At 44.0% G+C, this 16,664-nt stretch overlaps 1 protein-coding gene across 1 annotated transcript in view; it reads right to left on the minus strand.

Moving 5' to 3' along the window:
• ptprsa (protein tyrosine phosphatase receptor type Sa) overlaps nucleotides 1-16,664 on the minus strand; it is a 102,525-nt gene that overhangs the window by 64,004 nt on the left and 21,857 nt on the right. The window contains exons 4-6 of the mRNA XM_030791177.1: nucleotides 12,607-12,795; nucleotides 10,433-10,441; nucleotides 5,703-5,720 (exon numbers count right to left, since the gene is read on the minus strand). Of these exons, the coding sequence (XP_030647037.1) occupies nucleotides 5,703-5,720; nucleotides 10,433-10,441; nucleotides 12,607-12,795 (216 nt within the window). The remainder of the gene's footprint in view (nucleotides 1-5,702; nucleotides 5,721-10,432; nucleotides 10,442-12,606; nucleotides 12,796-16,664) is intronic.

A 16,664-nucleotide genomic window follows, 5' to 3' on the forward strand; every position in this document is an offset into this window, starting at 1 on the left:
ACTGAGGGAGAACCAGCCCGCAGTCCCAGAGGGAGAGTGGGGTTAAGGCCAGGCTGGAAGCCAGCAGGCTATTAGTTCATATCCAAATGTGGCAAGACACTTAGATCCCACGGCATGAATTATTTGAAATTCTGAGACTGAAAACTGAGAAAAAAAAAAGAAAAAAAAAAGAAATTCTAGTTTATGTCATCAGGGAGATCATTCACAGCCATGGCCTATATGCATAAAGAATGAAAGAAGTTGCCGGAATCTAAAACACTGCCTATCCGTGAACAGGTCAGTGTGTGAGGCTTAGAAACGGAGCACGACCAGCTCAAAGCACAACAATTGCTCTACGAGTCTTTCCTCCCTAACCCTGCTCATTGCACACACTCAGTGTATGATAATATCATTAGGATTTGTGCCATGGTCGGACATACGGGCAGAGCGCTGTCTCTCCCCGACCAGAAGACAGATGGCAGCAATTCCACTCCAGGCCAGACACATTAGTACACTGTTTCTGTATGAACCCCCCCCCCCCCCCCAAACACCACCCAAAACCGCTACCAGTCATTTCACTTTTGCACCAACCTAAACACCAACACATTCAATCTAAGTCAGGTCTCCACACAAGCCCTATAGCGTCATTACAAACCAGAGCTCAGACAGGTGGCGCTGGAGGTACGGAACTATATGTTGAATGTCGCATTGAAGTCTGATTCAAAATTCCTAATCTGGAACTAGTTTCAGAACTACTCTTATCTGGAGAAGAACTCTCCCTCCAAAAAATGATTCATCCTCCTTTTTCTGTCTCTCCCTGTCACGGCTTTAATCATTCCAGCCTACCGTTGGGGTGTCGGACCCCAATTGCGTCTCAGCGCTACAATTAGAAACGTGGGCCTGCAGGTGGGCAGGTGGGTTGCTAGATGCTTGTGGAGAACGGGTGCAGCTTTGGCTTTTTTTGATGTGTGCTTCGAAAAGTGCCCTCATGGGAGGATTGGAGCATGTTTTGAAGTCTCCTCTGGTGCAGGGTGTGTGTGTGTGTAGGTGTGTGTCTGTGTGTGTGTCTGACAGGGTTGGAGAGGGGGTCTGGAGCTAGCGTTATAAAACCCAAGACATGCAGCTCAAGCGAGAAAATCTATTTTTTTTACTTCTTTTCTCAGCTGATCTCATCCTTATGGCCAGCCTAAGAAAATTGAAAAAAAAAAAAATCTTATCCACCCTTAATCAACTGCATGCCAGCCAGTGTGTCAGAAGCCATATTGATCGTGAAGGGGAAAAAAAAAATGAAACCTTTTCAGGACTCACCAATGATAAAGCCAAATTAATTAAATGCCAGTTAATTAAAATCCCACCAACAGCTGCTGAATACAGGATAATTTTTGATGAGGACTTTGACCATTTTCCCCCTCCTTTCTCTTACACTATTTTAGGTGAATTTCTACTAAAAGCGTTACCAACTGGCAAGTGAGTCTCCTCTGACTTCATTACGCATTAGCATATCCACCCCGCCCCCTCCCAAAAGAGTAGATCTAAAGTACATAGAGAATCTCTGAGTTTGGAAAATGGGGTTGATCTTCCTATTTCATTTCATTTTATTTCATTTCACGTTGTCTTCTCTATCTGTCAGCCTCTTTATCATCATCGTGTGGCAGAACAGAAACGGAACAGCACCCACAAAGTTAATTAAGGTCTTGGGCGGCTGACTTTTTTCATATATCTTACTAGCTTTTCTTTCTCCGGGCTAAACGTTGTGTGCCACTCAAGTCAGAGGACTTTGGTATTGGACACAATGAGCATGATTTTCATTCAAATGAGTTGCCGTTCACTTCTGCCCGCCCACTCCCCCCCCCCCCCCCAAACATTCCCATGTCTTTTGTCTACTTTAAATATATATCTAACAAAGTCACTGGCCCCAGTTGAAAGTATTTAATGACTACAGCCTCTAAACACTGTTGACCATGTTGGAACCTAAATAAACAGTTTTTATGGACACCCAAAAAGTTTTCTTTTTCTTTTTTTTTTTTTTTATAATTATTATTCGTTATGTATGAATGTAATTGCGTTTTGAAATCCCATGGTTCTGGCTGCCTGTGGCTTCTCAGAGACTTTGTGGCCAATGGCATTGCACGCTGCCTTCCACTGAGAGAGAAATAATGAAAGCAAGAAAATTATCTTGCTCCAGTGAGTGGCAATCTGCTCAAAGTCCTGTGTTGCCACATAGCGTGCCACACGATAAAAAAGGCATGTGGTATTTCTTTGAGATAAACTTTAATGCTTGTACTATACTCATAGCAAGCACACACACACACACACACACACACACACACACACACACCCACAAATATTCTAAGCAGACGAAGAGACACAGACCCTCCAGCTGTGTGCCATTATCACAAACAGAACAATAACAAAGATAATAAAAGATTCTGATTGCATTCGAAGAGAGAGAGAGACAGAGAGAGAGAGAGAGAGAGAGAGAGAGAGTGAGAGAAAGCGAGAAAGAGAGAGAGAGAGAGAGAGAGAGAGAGAGAGGGAGAGAGACGTGCTTTAAATATATATTTGTGTGGCAGCGTTATGATAATGTAGTCATTAGGACAAGAACACTGCTGGTAGCAGATTGAGGCAGTGTCAAAGGCAATGGCCTCCACATGATCCAGACAACACAACACAAAACTGAAAGGGAGAACTTTTTTTCAGAAATAATACAGTAAAAAACACCCCCAAAAACCCCACACATCTTGGATACGTCTGCCCACGAAGAGAGCAAAAGTGCTCTTTGCGGTCGGAAACGAACTGTGTTCTTTTCACTTGAGTCTGTAATCATGGCTCTAGGTGGGTAAGCAGCCGCTTTGCGTCCCCAGGCGTTTTGAAGAGCGTTTGAGGAGGAGTGGGTGTCAGAGGGCATACAGAACTGGCTGTCTGCTTCGGTGGCACCTGGAAGTGGGCCTAACGGAGCGTGGAGTCTGACAGCCCAGGTGTGAAACTGCACGAGGGTGGCAAGGCACGCCCGGGAGCAAACACGCAGCTGTCTGTTCGGGTTTGCGACTGATGGCAGTATACAAGAAGGGGCTACGGGAGGGAAAATTGGAGGACGTTGGCACACGCTTGATTAATCCTAGACACAACCCATGGCCAAAGGCAACCCATCCATGCTTGGCCATGCACCTCCAGTCCCCGTCAGTGTAATTCAATTAGCGGGATGCTTGCAGAAGCTGATTGATTAGGTTTACAGAATCAACTGCGCGACTATTTTTTCGTCTCTTAGGCAAAAGGCAGAACTGATTAGAGAACGCGGGGGGAGGATGGGGGGGGGGGTGGATGGTTCATTTTATTTCTCTCTTATTTCCACCTCCTAGTTTTCCTCACCCTTCTCTAAAAAAAAAATCCAGCTCAATGCGACCAGTTTAAAGAAGGAGGGATTTTTCCTTCAAAAAAAAAAAGGAAAAGAAAAGAAACTGAGAGTTGAGGAGAAATAACAGTCAAGGTAAGAGCTGGCGTCCTCTCTCTGCTGTCAAAGGGGGACGCGTGGACTTGGCGCCAAGGTCGTTTAATGTGATAGAACCAGCATGGGTCCCCAGACGTAACGCAATTGTTGTCAACTTCCATCTGTTAGCTTGTAATGCTCTCATAAGGACGGCAATGATCCGTGCCCTGAGCCCGTGGCTTAACCTAAGGCCGGTCAGCGTTGTCGGACAGCGCTGTACACCGCAACACCCTCAAGCCGTGGTCTCGGCTATGGAGCCGCCTTATATTCCATATTCAGATCTCTGAATGCATAAGCACAGTGAGAACTAGCATTACCATATGTCAAAACACTGAACACTCTCCCCAAGCATAATTAGTTGCATGGCAAAAATATACTGTGTAGAAACCTTGTCCCGCGATTTATATAGTAATTGCAGCGTGGTACGCAAAGTTTACAATTCTGCAAATCCAAAACTTCGGAAACTACTCCCCAAAATGCAACACTGGCCCATAGCGTCAGCAGCTAGAAAATGTGTGACCTATAAAAATCCCTCTATTCATATATAAATGATGGAGAGTGTATATTTTGCTCTCCAGTTGAGTTTCAGTCTACTGTTTGCCATTTTGAAAACCCTTTTTGAAAAGCGGAGTTTGATCTGCCTTCTCAGGTGTGTCCCTGCCCTCGCGCTTCTCCGCCTGTTCCCGAGCACCTCCTCAGAGGGAGCGGCTCACACACACCACTGATGTTCCGGCCCCACAGTGTCTGCCACAGCCTGGACTTCTCTCTACCCACTGGAAGCTGGAAGGAAATCTCCCCTCTGGGTTGCTAATCTCATTATGCAGATGTGAAGTTCATAAGTCACGCTCACTTTTGTGTGCAACAATATGATTTACGGGCAGTCTCTTTTTTTCCCCGGATAAAAAAACTCTTATTATTGCATGCAAACTAAAAAACGAGAGAGTGCTGTTAGGGTGTAAGGGCTTTACTGCCTTCTCTATGCCATTAATACTCCTCTTTGAATTCACAAGGTCAATAAAGGATTAGATATACATATAATATATGTTTATGTAGTATTAATCACGGTAGATAAATCATTCAACTGAACCAATGCTAAATATTGTACAATCCAAGAAACATAACACAGAATAATTAACAAAGACAAAATCATTCAATAGATTTATGAACAGATTGGGATTCAACAGATTCCACTCCTTTCCCTATTCAATCCCCTAACCCCCACCCTCCTTAGCTTGAAAATATAATATGGTTATAACAACAGTTTATTCACCTACCTGATCAACCTGGGGAAAAAAAGACACTTTTATACAATTACATATCATACATTTGACTCTCCTGTTCTGTTCTGGGTACATTTCAATGCATATGCTAATGCTGGTGGAAAAATATGCAGTTTAGGAATCTCACAAATGAAATAACCTTTTCTGGTTAGGTCCACATTAATGGTTTAAAAAAACAAAACAAAACAAAACAAAAAAACTGTTTTAAACCATTGTTTCTTCGTACTCCATTCAGCCTTGATATCCTCTCTAATGTTGTCATTTATTTTCGGAGCAAAACCTTATGATGGGGCAAAGACCATCTTGGAAACGCCGCAGTGGACTGATACTATTCTTAAATCTTTTAAAGTGGCACTGAGATTTAAAAAAAGAAACTAGGATGAGATTAAATGCCATTTAACCAAGCTCTCCTGTGTGTGTCTCTTACTGGCCCTCACGGGGCCTTAGCATAGCACATTAGCATATGGGAAAAGGCCATAAGACTGGTGTACAGAGAGGAGATTAAGGCTGACGCAGGAACCGTTTGGCTGAACTGTTTACCCAGCAACTCATTAGTCTGGCGAAAGCATCTCTGATCGAATACAAAAACGCTCCACTCTCTAAATGTGGGAAATGTCACAGACGAAACACAAACACTACCACACCCTACACATTCTGTCAGGTCTTATCACATGATAATTCACACGCTGTAGACACACACACACACACACACACACAAACACATACACAGACACATCCACGCACATTTAACACGTATGGAACAGAACAGAACAGAACAGAACATACACACGAACACGAGACAGAGAAAGGAGGGTTAAACAGGGAGAAGAGAGAGAAGCTGATTTGGCTGCACTGGGGAAAGAGCTGAGTTGTCCACTGGTGTCATTAGTTAGCAGTAGCTGATTACAATTGGTTAGAGAGATGTTATGATCATGTTTGTCATATTTGTACCTTACCTTTGATAGGGGTGCCCTCTGTAAGAGACACAAATGAAACACACACAACAGTTTAGTTTTAGGTTAAATGCGGTCAAGGTTAGTTCAGTAGAGCCTCAAATGGATATTAGTTATCAGTTTATCAGAGTCAACTCACTGATTAAAATTTAAAGACCTCCCACTGCTGGTTTGGAGAAGGACCAGTGGACATATTAGAGACTGGCAGTCCTGTTTCTCCTCTTATCCCTCCCTCTCTGTGCTCACATATTAAGGGCATGAAGCTTATGGGTCTAGTAGGCAGCCTGCACTTTTGGCTCTATTTATGGTGCTAACTGACTGCAGTGAGGATAAGCAGGAGGGGGGGGCTAAAGTCATGCAGGCTAAGCTTTCTCCTGTTGACTTGACTTGACTGGGGGGGGCGGGGGGGGGGGTCACTGCAGAGAGTCAGTGTTTGTCCAGTAAGTCTGGGCATCGGTACAGCAAGGGGCCCAGAGACGGACGTCTCCTAAATAGCTGAATCCCAAAACTGCATATTTAAATGAGCCTCTAACCATTAACGCTTCAGTTATTCTGCCTCGTCTCAATTCAGTACTCCGGAGACTGAGAGTGGGCAAGAGTTGCTAACATCCCCTCCCTTGACCCCCCCTCCTCTCTCTCTCCATCTCTCCCTCAAACTTGCTGTAGACTGACAGGGATCTACCCAGAGGTCATGTCCATAGAGAGTACCACAGGGTAATGACAGCCCAGTGGAGAAGCCCCATTTTACAGCACAAAGCTCCAGATCAGGGGTCAATGTAGTCAGTTCAACAGTGCTTGACACGACAGTCCTGGCCTTCCCTATAGTGAATAACTAGGCTGGACCCTCATTTACATATGCGCATAATAACATTAATTCGTATTTACATATGTAAATTGTACACAGCAGAAAAACAGAGTACTGTATCTGCTTAAGCCCAAAGCCCCATTCATATAGCGACAAGATGGCTGTTTTATTCTCTTGCTGGAGACAGAGGGCTACTTTGTTCACCAGCAGTGGGTAGGTCATAGCTGTGGTCAGAAAGATGTTTTGCCTGCTTCTGAACCTGCTGTGTTGTAGCCTTTCTTAGCATTTCCACTGTCTATTGTCTTTTCATAATGCACGTCTCTGAATAGCGGACGTGTTTTGAATGGGGGGGGGGGCACAGCTTCATTTATGAAGAAGCAGGAAAAGGATATATGCAACAGCAAAGAGCTGTATGTTACCAACAAAGGCTTACAACTAGAGAGCTGTGTTTCATGAACTATTCATATTTGTCCTGCTCTCTAAACATCAGGCAATACAGATGCATGACCAGTTCAGAGTTGTCCTCTAAATTATGCAGAGGCTGGTCAAACACTGACTGAGAACTTTCTGATCCCATAGCGAGGTTTTTCAGTAACCAGGCAAAACATTTAGAGTTCTTTTTTTTATTATCTCGTTTTAGAAAGTCTAGAGGAAGCAAAAGAAGAGGAAGAGGGATCAGGACTGTTAAGTATTAGAGTTGGGTTAGAGTTACGAGTTTTTTTTTTTTTGGCTGCAAAAGATTTAGTTGTAATTTTATTTAATTGTTTCACCTGAGTGTTAAGGTTAGGGTTAGGGTTAAGGTTAAGGTGGAGGTGAAGGTGAAGGTTAAGGTTAAGGTTAAGGTTAAGGTTAAGGTTAGGAAGGACTAGTTAGGGTTAGGTGAAGTTAGATTAAGGTAAGAGGTTTCAGTTTAAAGGTTAATAAAGCAGGTTTGTAAAGTGAGAATCTTTTGTGTAGCTTTTATTTCCTCTATCAGAAAGTGGTGTGGAAAGGACAGAAGAGGAATGTAGTTAAAGAAAAAGTGCAACAACTTGTAGTTGAAAATTTCCATCAGAAAGCAACGATTACTTTGAAAAAAGCCTGAGAGGTGAGATGAACACTGAGCTGCCACAGAATCCAAAGCAGAGGAGAAAAGGATTCTTTTCATAAGCCTGAGAGCGACAGTGCCAGAAAGACAATGTCTCTTTTCTCAGACAATACAGGACATATTCTGTGGGCAACTGGTGCCCAAGGTCAGGGACAATGAAAAATATCAGGCTCACGTATTATTCTTCTCCATCAATACTGGCCATAAACTCATGCCCTGTGCAAAGGTGACATGGTCGGATTGGAGAGTAAAGAGATTTGTGAGGATCACCCTGACCCAGAGTTGCCTGGGTCTCTTATGGCTTTGGGCATTTTGGAGAGCAGCGATTTGTTATTTGTTGTGAGTGGCATGTCTGTCTGAAAATCCTCATAGATGAGGAGGAGGAGGAGGGTGAGAGGGAGGGAGGGGGTAAGGGGACAATCTGGCCGGAGCTGCTGCCCATCTGCATGGGACAGACTGGGCCTTCTGCCATGTCTTTAGCCCCAGCAAGGCCGCATTGACCTCACTACAGAGTCTCCATAGAAACCTCATCTTTACTCCCAACCCAGCACATATCCGCCATGAACACACCAACGTTATCGTGTATGTACGTTATTGTGTATGTATGTGTGTATGTGGTTGTGTGTGTATGTGTGTGAGAGAGAGAGAGAGAGACAGAAAGAGTCACAAAAACTATCTGTCATTCTATGCATATTTGTCTTTAAAAGATTGAATCTCTGTGCGGTATACAAGCATTAAGAGAAAGGCGGGCTGAAAGACTTTCTCCTATCATGGCCACTAGGGCCTGAGGATTGAGACCATGGAAACTGAGGAGAAAATGTCAACCCCCGCCCCCCCTCCCCTCCGTACCTGGAGGACTGCTCACCTCGGGGACAGGCAGAGTAAATAGCACGCCTCCGACGGCGAGGCGCACAACGCACCTGCCGCTGCTCCTCTGCCAATATTGTCTTTATACGACACAGTGTGGCCCCTCAAGACTCCGCTCTCCCCTTCAAAGACATTACTGAAACCATTTTGTGTAACTTTTTCTGCAGTGTTGCGTGATATTACTTGTACATATGCTCTTGGCTTTGTGTGGTGTACCGTGCTTTGATGTAAAAAGGAGGAGGAGGAGGCGGGGGGGTGGGGGGGTGGGGTGAACTATTGAACTCCACCCTTCTCCATCCTCTCACTCTACCTCTCTGAAGCCAGCAGAGCCATCAATCAAAGAGGCACCTCTGGGCCAACTCTGCCCACAGCCAAAACAAGAAGCCAGTGCCATAGAGAAAGCCAATCAAGAGAAGGCAGTCTCTCTAAGGAAGTGTAACCAAGGCAGGGACTTTTCCCCCATTCGTCTCCCCCCTTTCTTCTGACTGTGTTTCTCTCAGGGCATTGCCTGAAGGTTTGGAGAGTTGGTTACCGACACAAAACCTGAACAAGGTCCATATATCACCGAGTTTAATACGCCTCGCTCGAAATGAAAAGCTAACGACTGTAGTCACAGCTTCAAACTACGGAAAAAACAACAACAACAACAACAACAACGTGGTTTATTTGAGAAAAGAAAACCACTACCTGCATGCCAGAAAGTGAAAGAAAAAAAAAGGAAGATCCTAAAATCTTGTTTTCCTCTCAAGAGAGGAACAGGCAATATTGAACTTTCGTCTCTACCTTACTTGCAAATTTGCTGCCTGCTCTCTGTTCTTGGAATAGAGATTAAAACTTAGCAGCTTGACTGGAAATGATAGCAGCAGAAGGAGGATTGGTACAGACCTTTTTCTCATCAGTATAAATCCCAGTGCCTGCTGGGATAGGCTCCGATCAACAGACAGCTTCTCTTTGAAAGGTACAGAGCCTCCCCAAAGCAAATATCATGTTTTTCCTTTCTTTTTTTTTTTTAATTCTCCTTGACTCCTCCTTTTACAAAATGAGGGAGTACACAACTCTGTTCTCAGAATGTTTCACAGAAACATCTGTTAAACAGAAAAAAAACGTTCTGTCAACTATATTTAAGAAAGAAAAAAAAAAACAAGACATGAAATGTGGACGATGCAGAAACACATCGACCCATGACTGAGACTGAGTGTTAAAGGAATTTTATCTCAGTGTTGAATGAGGTGCACCAAGGTGCAACTCCAGCTCTGTAATAATATTTGCTTAGAACAAGATGTTCTAGCTCAGGTCACTACAGAAGTGACCAGCAGGTTCTGCCAAAAAGCAGTTCTCTTCGTCTTTCCTGTCTGGGACGAGGAACTATGCAGGTCTTTGACACCAGTCTGTCTGATGTTGTAATTGACCCTCATGTTAGGCCAAAGATGAACGCCATGCTCTATGGTATGTGGTCCCATAGAGGCTGTGTAGGTGTGTTTTGCAAAGAGTAGTGTGGAGAGGGCAGCCCGACGTGTGCCTGCCAGTTATTATTACGCAACTAGAGGATTTGTGAGGCCAGAACTTAAAGCCAAGTCCGTGGAGGAATCTAGTTCTGGCACACAGACCAAGACAACAGTAGGCATAATGTGTGTTTCAATGTGTGAACTAACACACACACACACGCACACGCGCGCACACACATATAAACACACGCACACACACACACAAACAAACAAACACACACACACGCGCGCGCGCGCACACACACACACACACACACTCACTGTACACTCTCCCAAAGCCAGGACTTCTCTTGAGAAAATGAAGGGCTTTTCAATGATTCATGTTAGTGGGATAAGAAGAGAAAAACAAAGAAGAGAGGGAAGGAGAGAGATAGGAGGAATACAAGGACAGGCATGCATTTTAGAAGTAGTTAAAATGCCATCTGCTTTGGGGAGAGAGGGTAGCTTGTGAACTCATTCTGGCACTTACCAAAGGCTTCTGAAAATGGTTTAAAAAAAAAAAACAATAAAAAGAAAAGATAAGAAAAAAAAGGGAAAACAGAACAGCGGACTTTAGGGTTGCTTTCATGTCACTGTCGTTACACCTTGAGACCAGGAGGGTTTAGAAAGGGTATCCAAAGGTACAGAGTGTCTCAAAATTTTCTTTAACAAAAATTAGTCACAAGGCAAGACGCTAAATATTTTCATTCAACATTTTCCAATCAAATTCGTTTCAAAGGGTCATTTTTGCATTAGACAAATAAACCTTAGTGCATTTGCCTGTGTGATACACAGAAAGCATCAGGTGTTAGATTTTTAAAAAGGCCTTTATTCCTAACAGTCTGGCCAGCTTAGTCTCCCTGTCCTGCTCCTGGAAACCCACAGCTCTGCACCTCTGCCGTCCCTTCCTGCTGTAACATATCTGCTCCAGTGAATCAAGGGCTTGATATTTAACCTTTATGATGAGTTGGATCAGGTGACGCTGGAGATCTAAAATGCACCGTGCTGTGGGCCTCCACAGGCAGGATTGGGAAAGACAGATTTATTCCATTCAATGCAAGAACTGACTGGGCCTTAAGGGGTGATACAGGGGTAGATGTTCCATGGAACAAAGTTATTACAGAAGGTTCAAATGTTAAAGCACATATTCTGAGAATTTTGGGTTATGGTTAAGTGATAATTAATACAGTCTAGGTGCAAATTGCTAAGCAAAGCACTTCATTGACTACTTTAAACATTGCTGTTTTTTTATACAATCAAATTAGTACATATTATATATTGCCCAGTTGGGTTCACAGAGTCTGTTAATTAGCTGTAGTTCAAGAGATGACTGACAGAGGAGAGGAATATTAAAAACTGAGGTATGGACTTATCGCTCTCCTGGCAGTGTGTGTGTGAACGTATGCGTCATCAAGAGACAGACATTGAACATAATAAAACAGAACCAGATACTTCAGAAGCAGACACACACATTTGAATTAGGACAAAAGAGTTGTGACGGAAGACAAAGGACACACACAAATGGTGGACAGTCAGACCAACAATCAGCGGACAGCTAAAAGACAATATCACAGTCTCGCTCTAACCTGAGTTCCATGTCTGAATCAATAGATTCACAATTCAACAGAAAAGCTAGATACTTGTTCTAGCTCACAGGCAATTAATGGGACGCTTTTGTGTTAACATTCTGGCTCGGTCTGGAAAAAAACCCAAAAAAACAAAAATTTCAATTTCAAAACTCCATCAGATGCCCTAGGACTCTGCTGACAATAGAGCTCCGTGGCAGTGTATTACTTATGAAGGTTGACGGAGGCTCCAGAGGCTTGAACAAATGGAGAAGCTCAACATTTTCTACACGGAATCCCTCCATCGTGCTCACTTCCTGTCCTCGGCTGGGGAAGTCAAGCATTTACGCACAGGCACAACACGCCGAAGTACTACACGGCGACGTGATACCCCCACTGGGCCCAGCCTGTCCATTAACACTGGGAAATGGTGCACTCAGGTTTTACATCATTCAAATGCAGGAGCCACTAAGTATCAAACCCCAAGTGAAAGGGCGGGGGGATTTTCTGGCTTCTGTGATACTTTATTTACACTGAATTGTATGCGACAAAATGTCTAAATGGTAAGCACTAGGAGGACAAGAGGCTGATGGGTGTTCGTGGCTAGCAGAAGCTGCACGTTTAAAGCAAATATCACAGAACAAACTGTTCACTCCAGTTCACATAAAAAAAAAAAAAAATTCAAATTCAAACCACTATTTATTGGATTCCTTTTTTTTTTTTCTGGTGGTAACAAATCATTGACCAAAAACATCAGTCTGCAGCAGCTAGATGCCTGGAATTAATGAGGTATATAATTAGGCTAGGTCCTCCTAGGTCTTTCAATAACACTTCATCGGCTTGAAACAGACATTTACAGAAGCTTAAACTACCAATTTTGGACTAAGCTCTTCCTCTGACACAGCGTCAATATGTCTGTACAATATCAACCGAGTTAAAACTGAAGTTTGGATTTTTTTGCAAGCAAGCAAGAGCATAGAAAACTAACATGTGTGTGTGTTCGAGCTGAAACCTGGAAAGCAAAAGTAAAAAAAAAAAGAAAAAAAAATCAGTGAGAGGTTATGAGCAGTATGGCCGACACGGTGACGGAGTTTCTTACCTGATCGCAGCTGTTTGATTCGTCCGTTACTTGTGCCGGGGTCTATGGGCAGGAAGTCTTTGAACCAGGTGATTTCTGGGTCAGGGTTGCCACTAGCGGCACAGAGCATGGTGGCCGTACGAGTGCGCTCCACTACCTTCAGCTGAGGACCCATGTCAATGTTGGGAAAGCCTGGGGGAAGCAGGTCCTCTGTGGGAGGAAAAGAAGCAAAGACTCAGTTAGTTTGCGTCCTGCGCGGAACGTGACAGGGTGTAGTTGGATACAGCAGAGAAGAACAAAGAGAGGGCAAAACACTGAACAAAACCATTCAAAGGGGTTTAAACACGAGAATCTGCTTTTTTGCTCTGTGAAAATCACAGGTCACCACATGTTCACCTCTCTTCTATAGTCAGGATTTCACTAATTAGACAAAAAAGTAATTAGTGCGTCTATAGGTAATTATTTAGCGGTGTGCCAACACAATGAGCCATGTTTAACGCCGTGCCAACAAGCCAGCGATTCATCCATTGCTGAAATGCACCAACTCCGCCGAAGCCAGACACTGTTTGACTGCATCAGACACTGAACCCAAATGTTTAACAACAGTAGTCACCATCCATCTGCCTCTGGCTTGGCTTTGTGAATGGCCGAGGTGTACAATGGAATCGCTGCCTTGTTCTGCGTCTGGGTCGCCTAATCTACGCATCTCTCAAAGGATACTCCTCTCCTTCAACAGCAGAGAGCTCTACCTCACCATGGTTTGGATTACATGAGGCTTGGGAAGATGGATAATCTCGATAAACCAATCAGACCTCTTTGGGATCATCTTGATAAGCCAGTAAAATGCTCCCTGAGCTGGAGCAGTCAGACTCCTCGTGTTTTAGGGATGGACAACAACAATCGCATGACGATTAGCATCAGGAAAAAGCAGCTGACATTTAACTCTGATTCCTCTTCAAATCTAAGTGGCTTACAGACCTGAGCCTATCCAAAGAGACCATCGAAAACACACAAACACAAACAAACATTCAAACAGGCTAGGAAATCTCACCACCAGAATTTAAAAGACTTCAGAGGAGTAGTAACAAGACATCTGATAACCTTTCTCTTTAATGTAGTGGAACTTAAGTTAGCAAAGGCTCCAATTAAAAAGCGCTTTCTCTCTCTCTCTTTTGTCGCTTTAGTAAACAAAGGCAAACAGGACCATGTTGGGGGGGGGGGGGGGGTCCTTTGGTGTTCTTGTTGCCCTGTTGACCTCACTTTCTTTGGTGCAGGCACGAGTCACACCCCTGCTGACAACCTGTGGGCACTACACAATGGGACCAGAACCCTGCGGCCTTGACCCGGGGGCACGCACTTGGCCAATCTGGGCAAGTGAAGGTCGCCTTTGACCTCACGTGCACTGGCATAATTTCTGGGCCTGGGTATGACTCAGAGATGTTGTATATTGAATGGAAAGTCGATAAGAGAGAGAGCGAGAGCGAGAGAGAGAGAGAGAGAGAGAGAACGAGAGAGAGAGAGAGAGAGAGAGAACGAGAGAGAGAGAGTGAGAGAGAGCAAGACTGAGGCTGGGCCAAACATGTTTGGCTCCTTCATGAGATAAATATTTCGTTGCTGAATGAGGGCATTGCTGTTTAAGCTTTATGCTCAAAATTCCCTATCGATTTTTAACCAATGCTGCTGTTTCATCTCTGTGCAGTTAATCCCTGTGGGACCTCTCATGAATTTATGACTACACATCCTGCATTCTCCCCTTCTTTTCTCCTCTCTCTACTTCAGTCTTTTTCTACAACTGAAGCATTCACCATGGTACACGGCTGTAAAAATGCAATGTAACAATTTGACTTGTGTGCTTTGTTAACACATTACTTTTTGCGAATGCATCTTTAAATATACTCATGATTTACGTACAATTCACACAAATAAGCACAACTCTAAGTTTGGAATTTTAGTGATGTAACTCTCATTTATTTTAGCAGTCCAGTGGTAAACGTCAATATACCATCTAAGCTTTGAAAGCACTACCAATCCATGGTGCCTTCATACTCGAAGGGCTATTTTCACATAGGATTACTCTCTCAGCCTTGCATGTATGTTTGTATTTCATTTTTGCCTTCATATAGTAATTATGTTAAAGGTCATCTTTTTCTTGGAACCACTGCACATATACTTTACCTCACTCTGTTTGGAATTCACATCTCTATGTCAAAGCTCCAGATAGGCCCGAATTCGACCTGATACTGAACAGTGCCAGCCTGTGCTTCCCTTCAATCCACAGACCTTTCGAATGGTACCGTTCTCCACACCTTCGGCAAGCCTCCCCCGACTTACTGCTCTCAACTGTGATTCAGACCAGATAATCTTCACCGTCGCTGAGAATGATCTCTCATAACCACACACGATAAGCCTCAAACACACTATGAGTAATTCCATTTGAGTTTAATTAAAGCTGGCAAATGGCAGGATCAGGGAGAGATGTACGTGTGGAGGAGTCTAGAGTCGAGGCATACAAGGAGCACAAGTGTGAACGTGTCAGGGCAATTAAAACACCATAACTGACACATATTAAGCACTGGGCAAATATGGGTTGAACGAGGGGAGTGAGGTAGAGAATTAGAGTAATAACAATGTCATTACTGACAGGAGGAACGGTAGCACAAAAGCTCTAATAAAGGAACTGAGAACCAAGCACTGGTGACATTATGAATAATACAGCAAGCACCAGAGACGGCCCTGCACGAACATTATGACGCGTGTATGCGTTTTCCTGAAGGTACAGCATCAATAAGAATTTCCCTTGCAGATGTGGACAGAACCTGTGAGGCAAAGCTAAAGATGTGTAGAGTTGGTAGAGGGTCAGCGAGCGCGACGGAAGAAAGGACAGGAAGCAGCCAATCAGAAAGCTTGGCTTCGCACTGCGGCCCCTGCAGGCACCTCCCCTCAGGCTCTGCCAGCAATTCCATTTGTGTTCGTGCTGGCGAGATGCTCGAGCTTTCCGTTATGGCAAATCCTCAGAGCTAATCAAATCAACTCTGATCGCTCAATTGCACGGCTCAATGTTTCTCTCTCTCTCTCTCTCTCTCTCTCTCTCTCTCTCTCTCTCCGGAGGGGCCTCTCAGTGTCTTGATGCGAGAGGATCACTATTGGCTGGCCTGTCTGGGCCTGCTCTAGTGAAGTTGGCAGAATGAGACGTTGCCCTTGCCCACGGTTGAGACTTCGAAAAAAAAAAAAAAACACTGTAATGCATTGCTCAGCACGAACAGACTTAATTGGAGGGCTTTCAAACGAAACATATATTAGCCTAAAAATACCTCACCATCCCTCAGCTGCTAAACGAGATCGTTTTGGTTTGGAAAGTGCATCCCTGCTGCCTATTTGGAGTACCATTCTGATTCTCCTCACTTGTCTCGACTCCATTTTTTTTTTTTTTTTTGAAAAAAAAAAAACCATTTTGCATGTCCCCATCCCTACTTCAATAACACACGCTGAAGTGCAATTACAGTATGGTGCTTTGTTGAGGTTTGACATCTGGGCAGCTGCAATGGTTGACCCCTAGCTTGGCAGAGAGACTGTTAAACTGTTCTGATAATAATGCTGTTAAGATGATAAGAACTGGAGAGAGGGTGACGGTTTTGCATGTGGCAACCGCTTTCGGTTGACAGCTGGGTCTGTATTTAAATGTCCAGCAGCCTGTGGCGGACTGTACTTGCTGTTCCCACACCTGCCCTCCATATCTGGCTGGCTGATTTTGACAAAAAAAAAAAAAAAAGGGGGGAAGAATGGGGGCAAAGGGGGGGGGGGGGTCAGTCATTAATGGTAATTGTCTTTAATAGTGGTTTGCCATTTAATGCCATTACACAAGCAACAGGTGCAAAGCCTTTAATCTGGTCAGTGGATTTTGAGGCACACCCAAACGGACCCGTACACCTGTGGTTCATGTGGTTACAGTCCTACGACGCTGCCAGCAGCACTGACTTATCTCTCGTGTATTGATGTCATCGTTAACGTAGATCAAACAGCAATACTGATTTTTATCGTTAACCGCATCAACCAGATGGTCAGAAACTTCAGATCCTCAA

The sequence above is a fragment of the Chanos chanos genome, chromosome 14 (assembly GCF_902362185.1).
Source record: "Chanos chanos chromosome 14, fChaCha1.1, whole genome shotgun sequence".
Taxonomy (NCBI): Eukaryota; Metazoa; Chordata; class Actinopteri; order Gonorynchiformes; family Chanidae; genus Chanos; species Chanos chanos.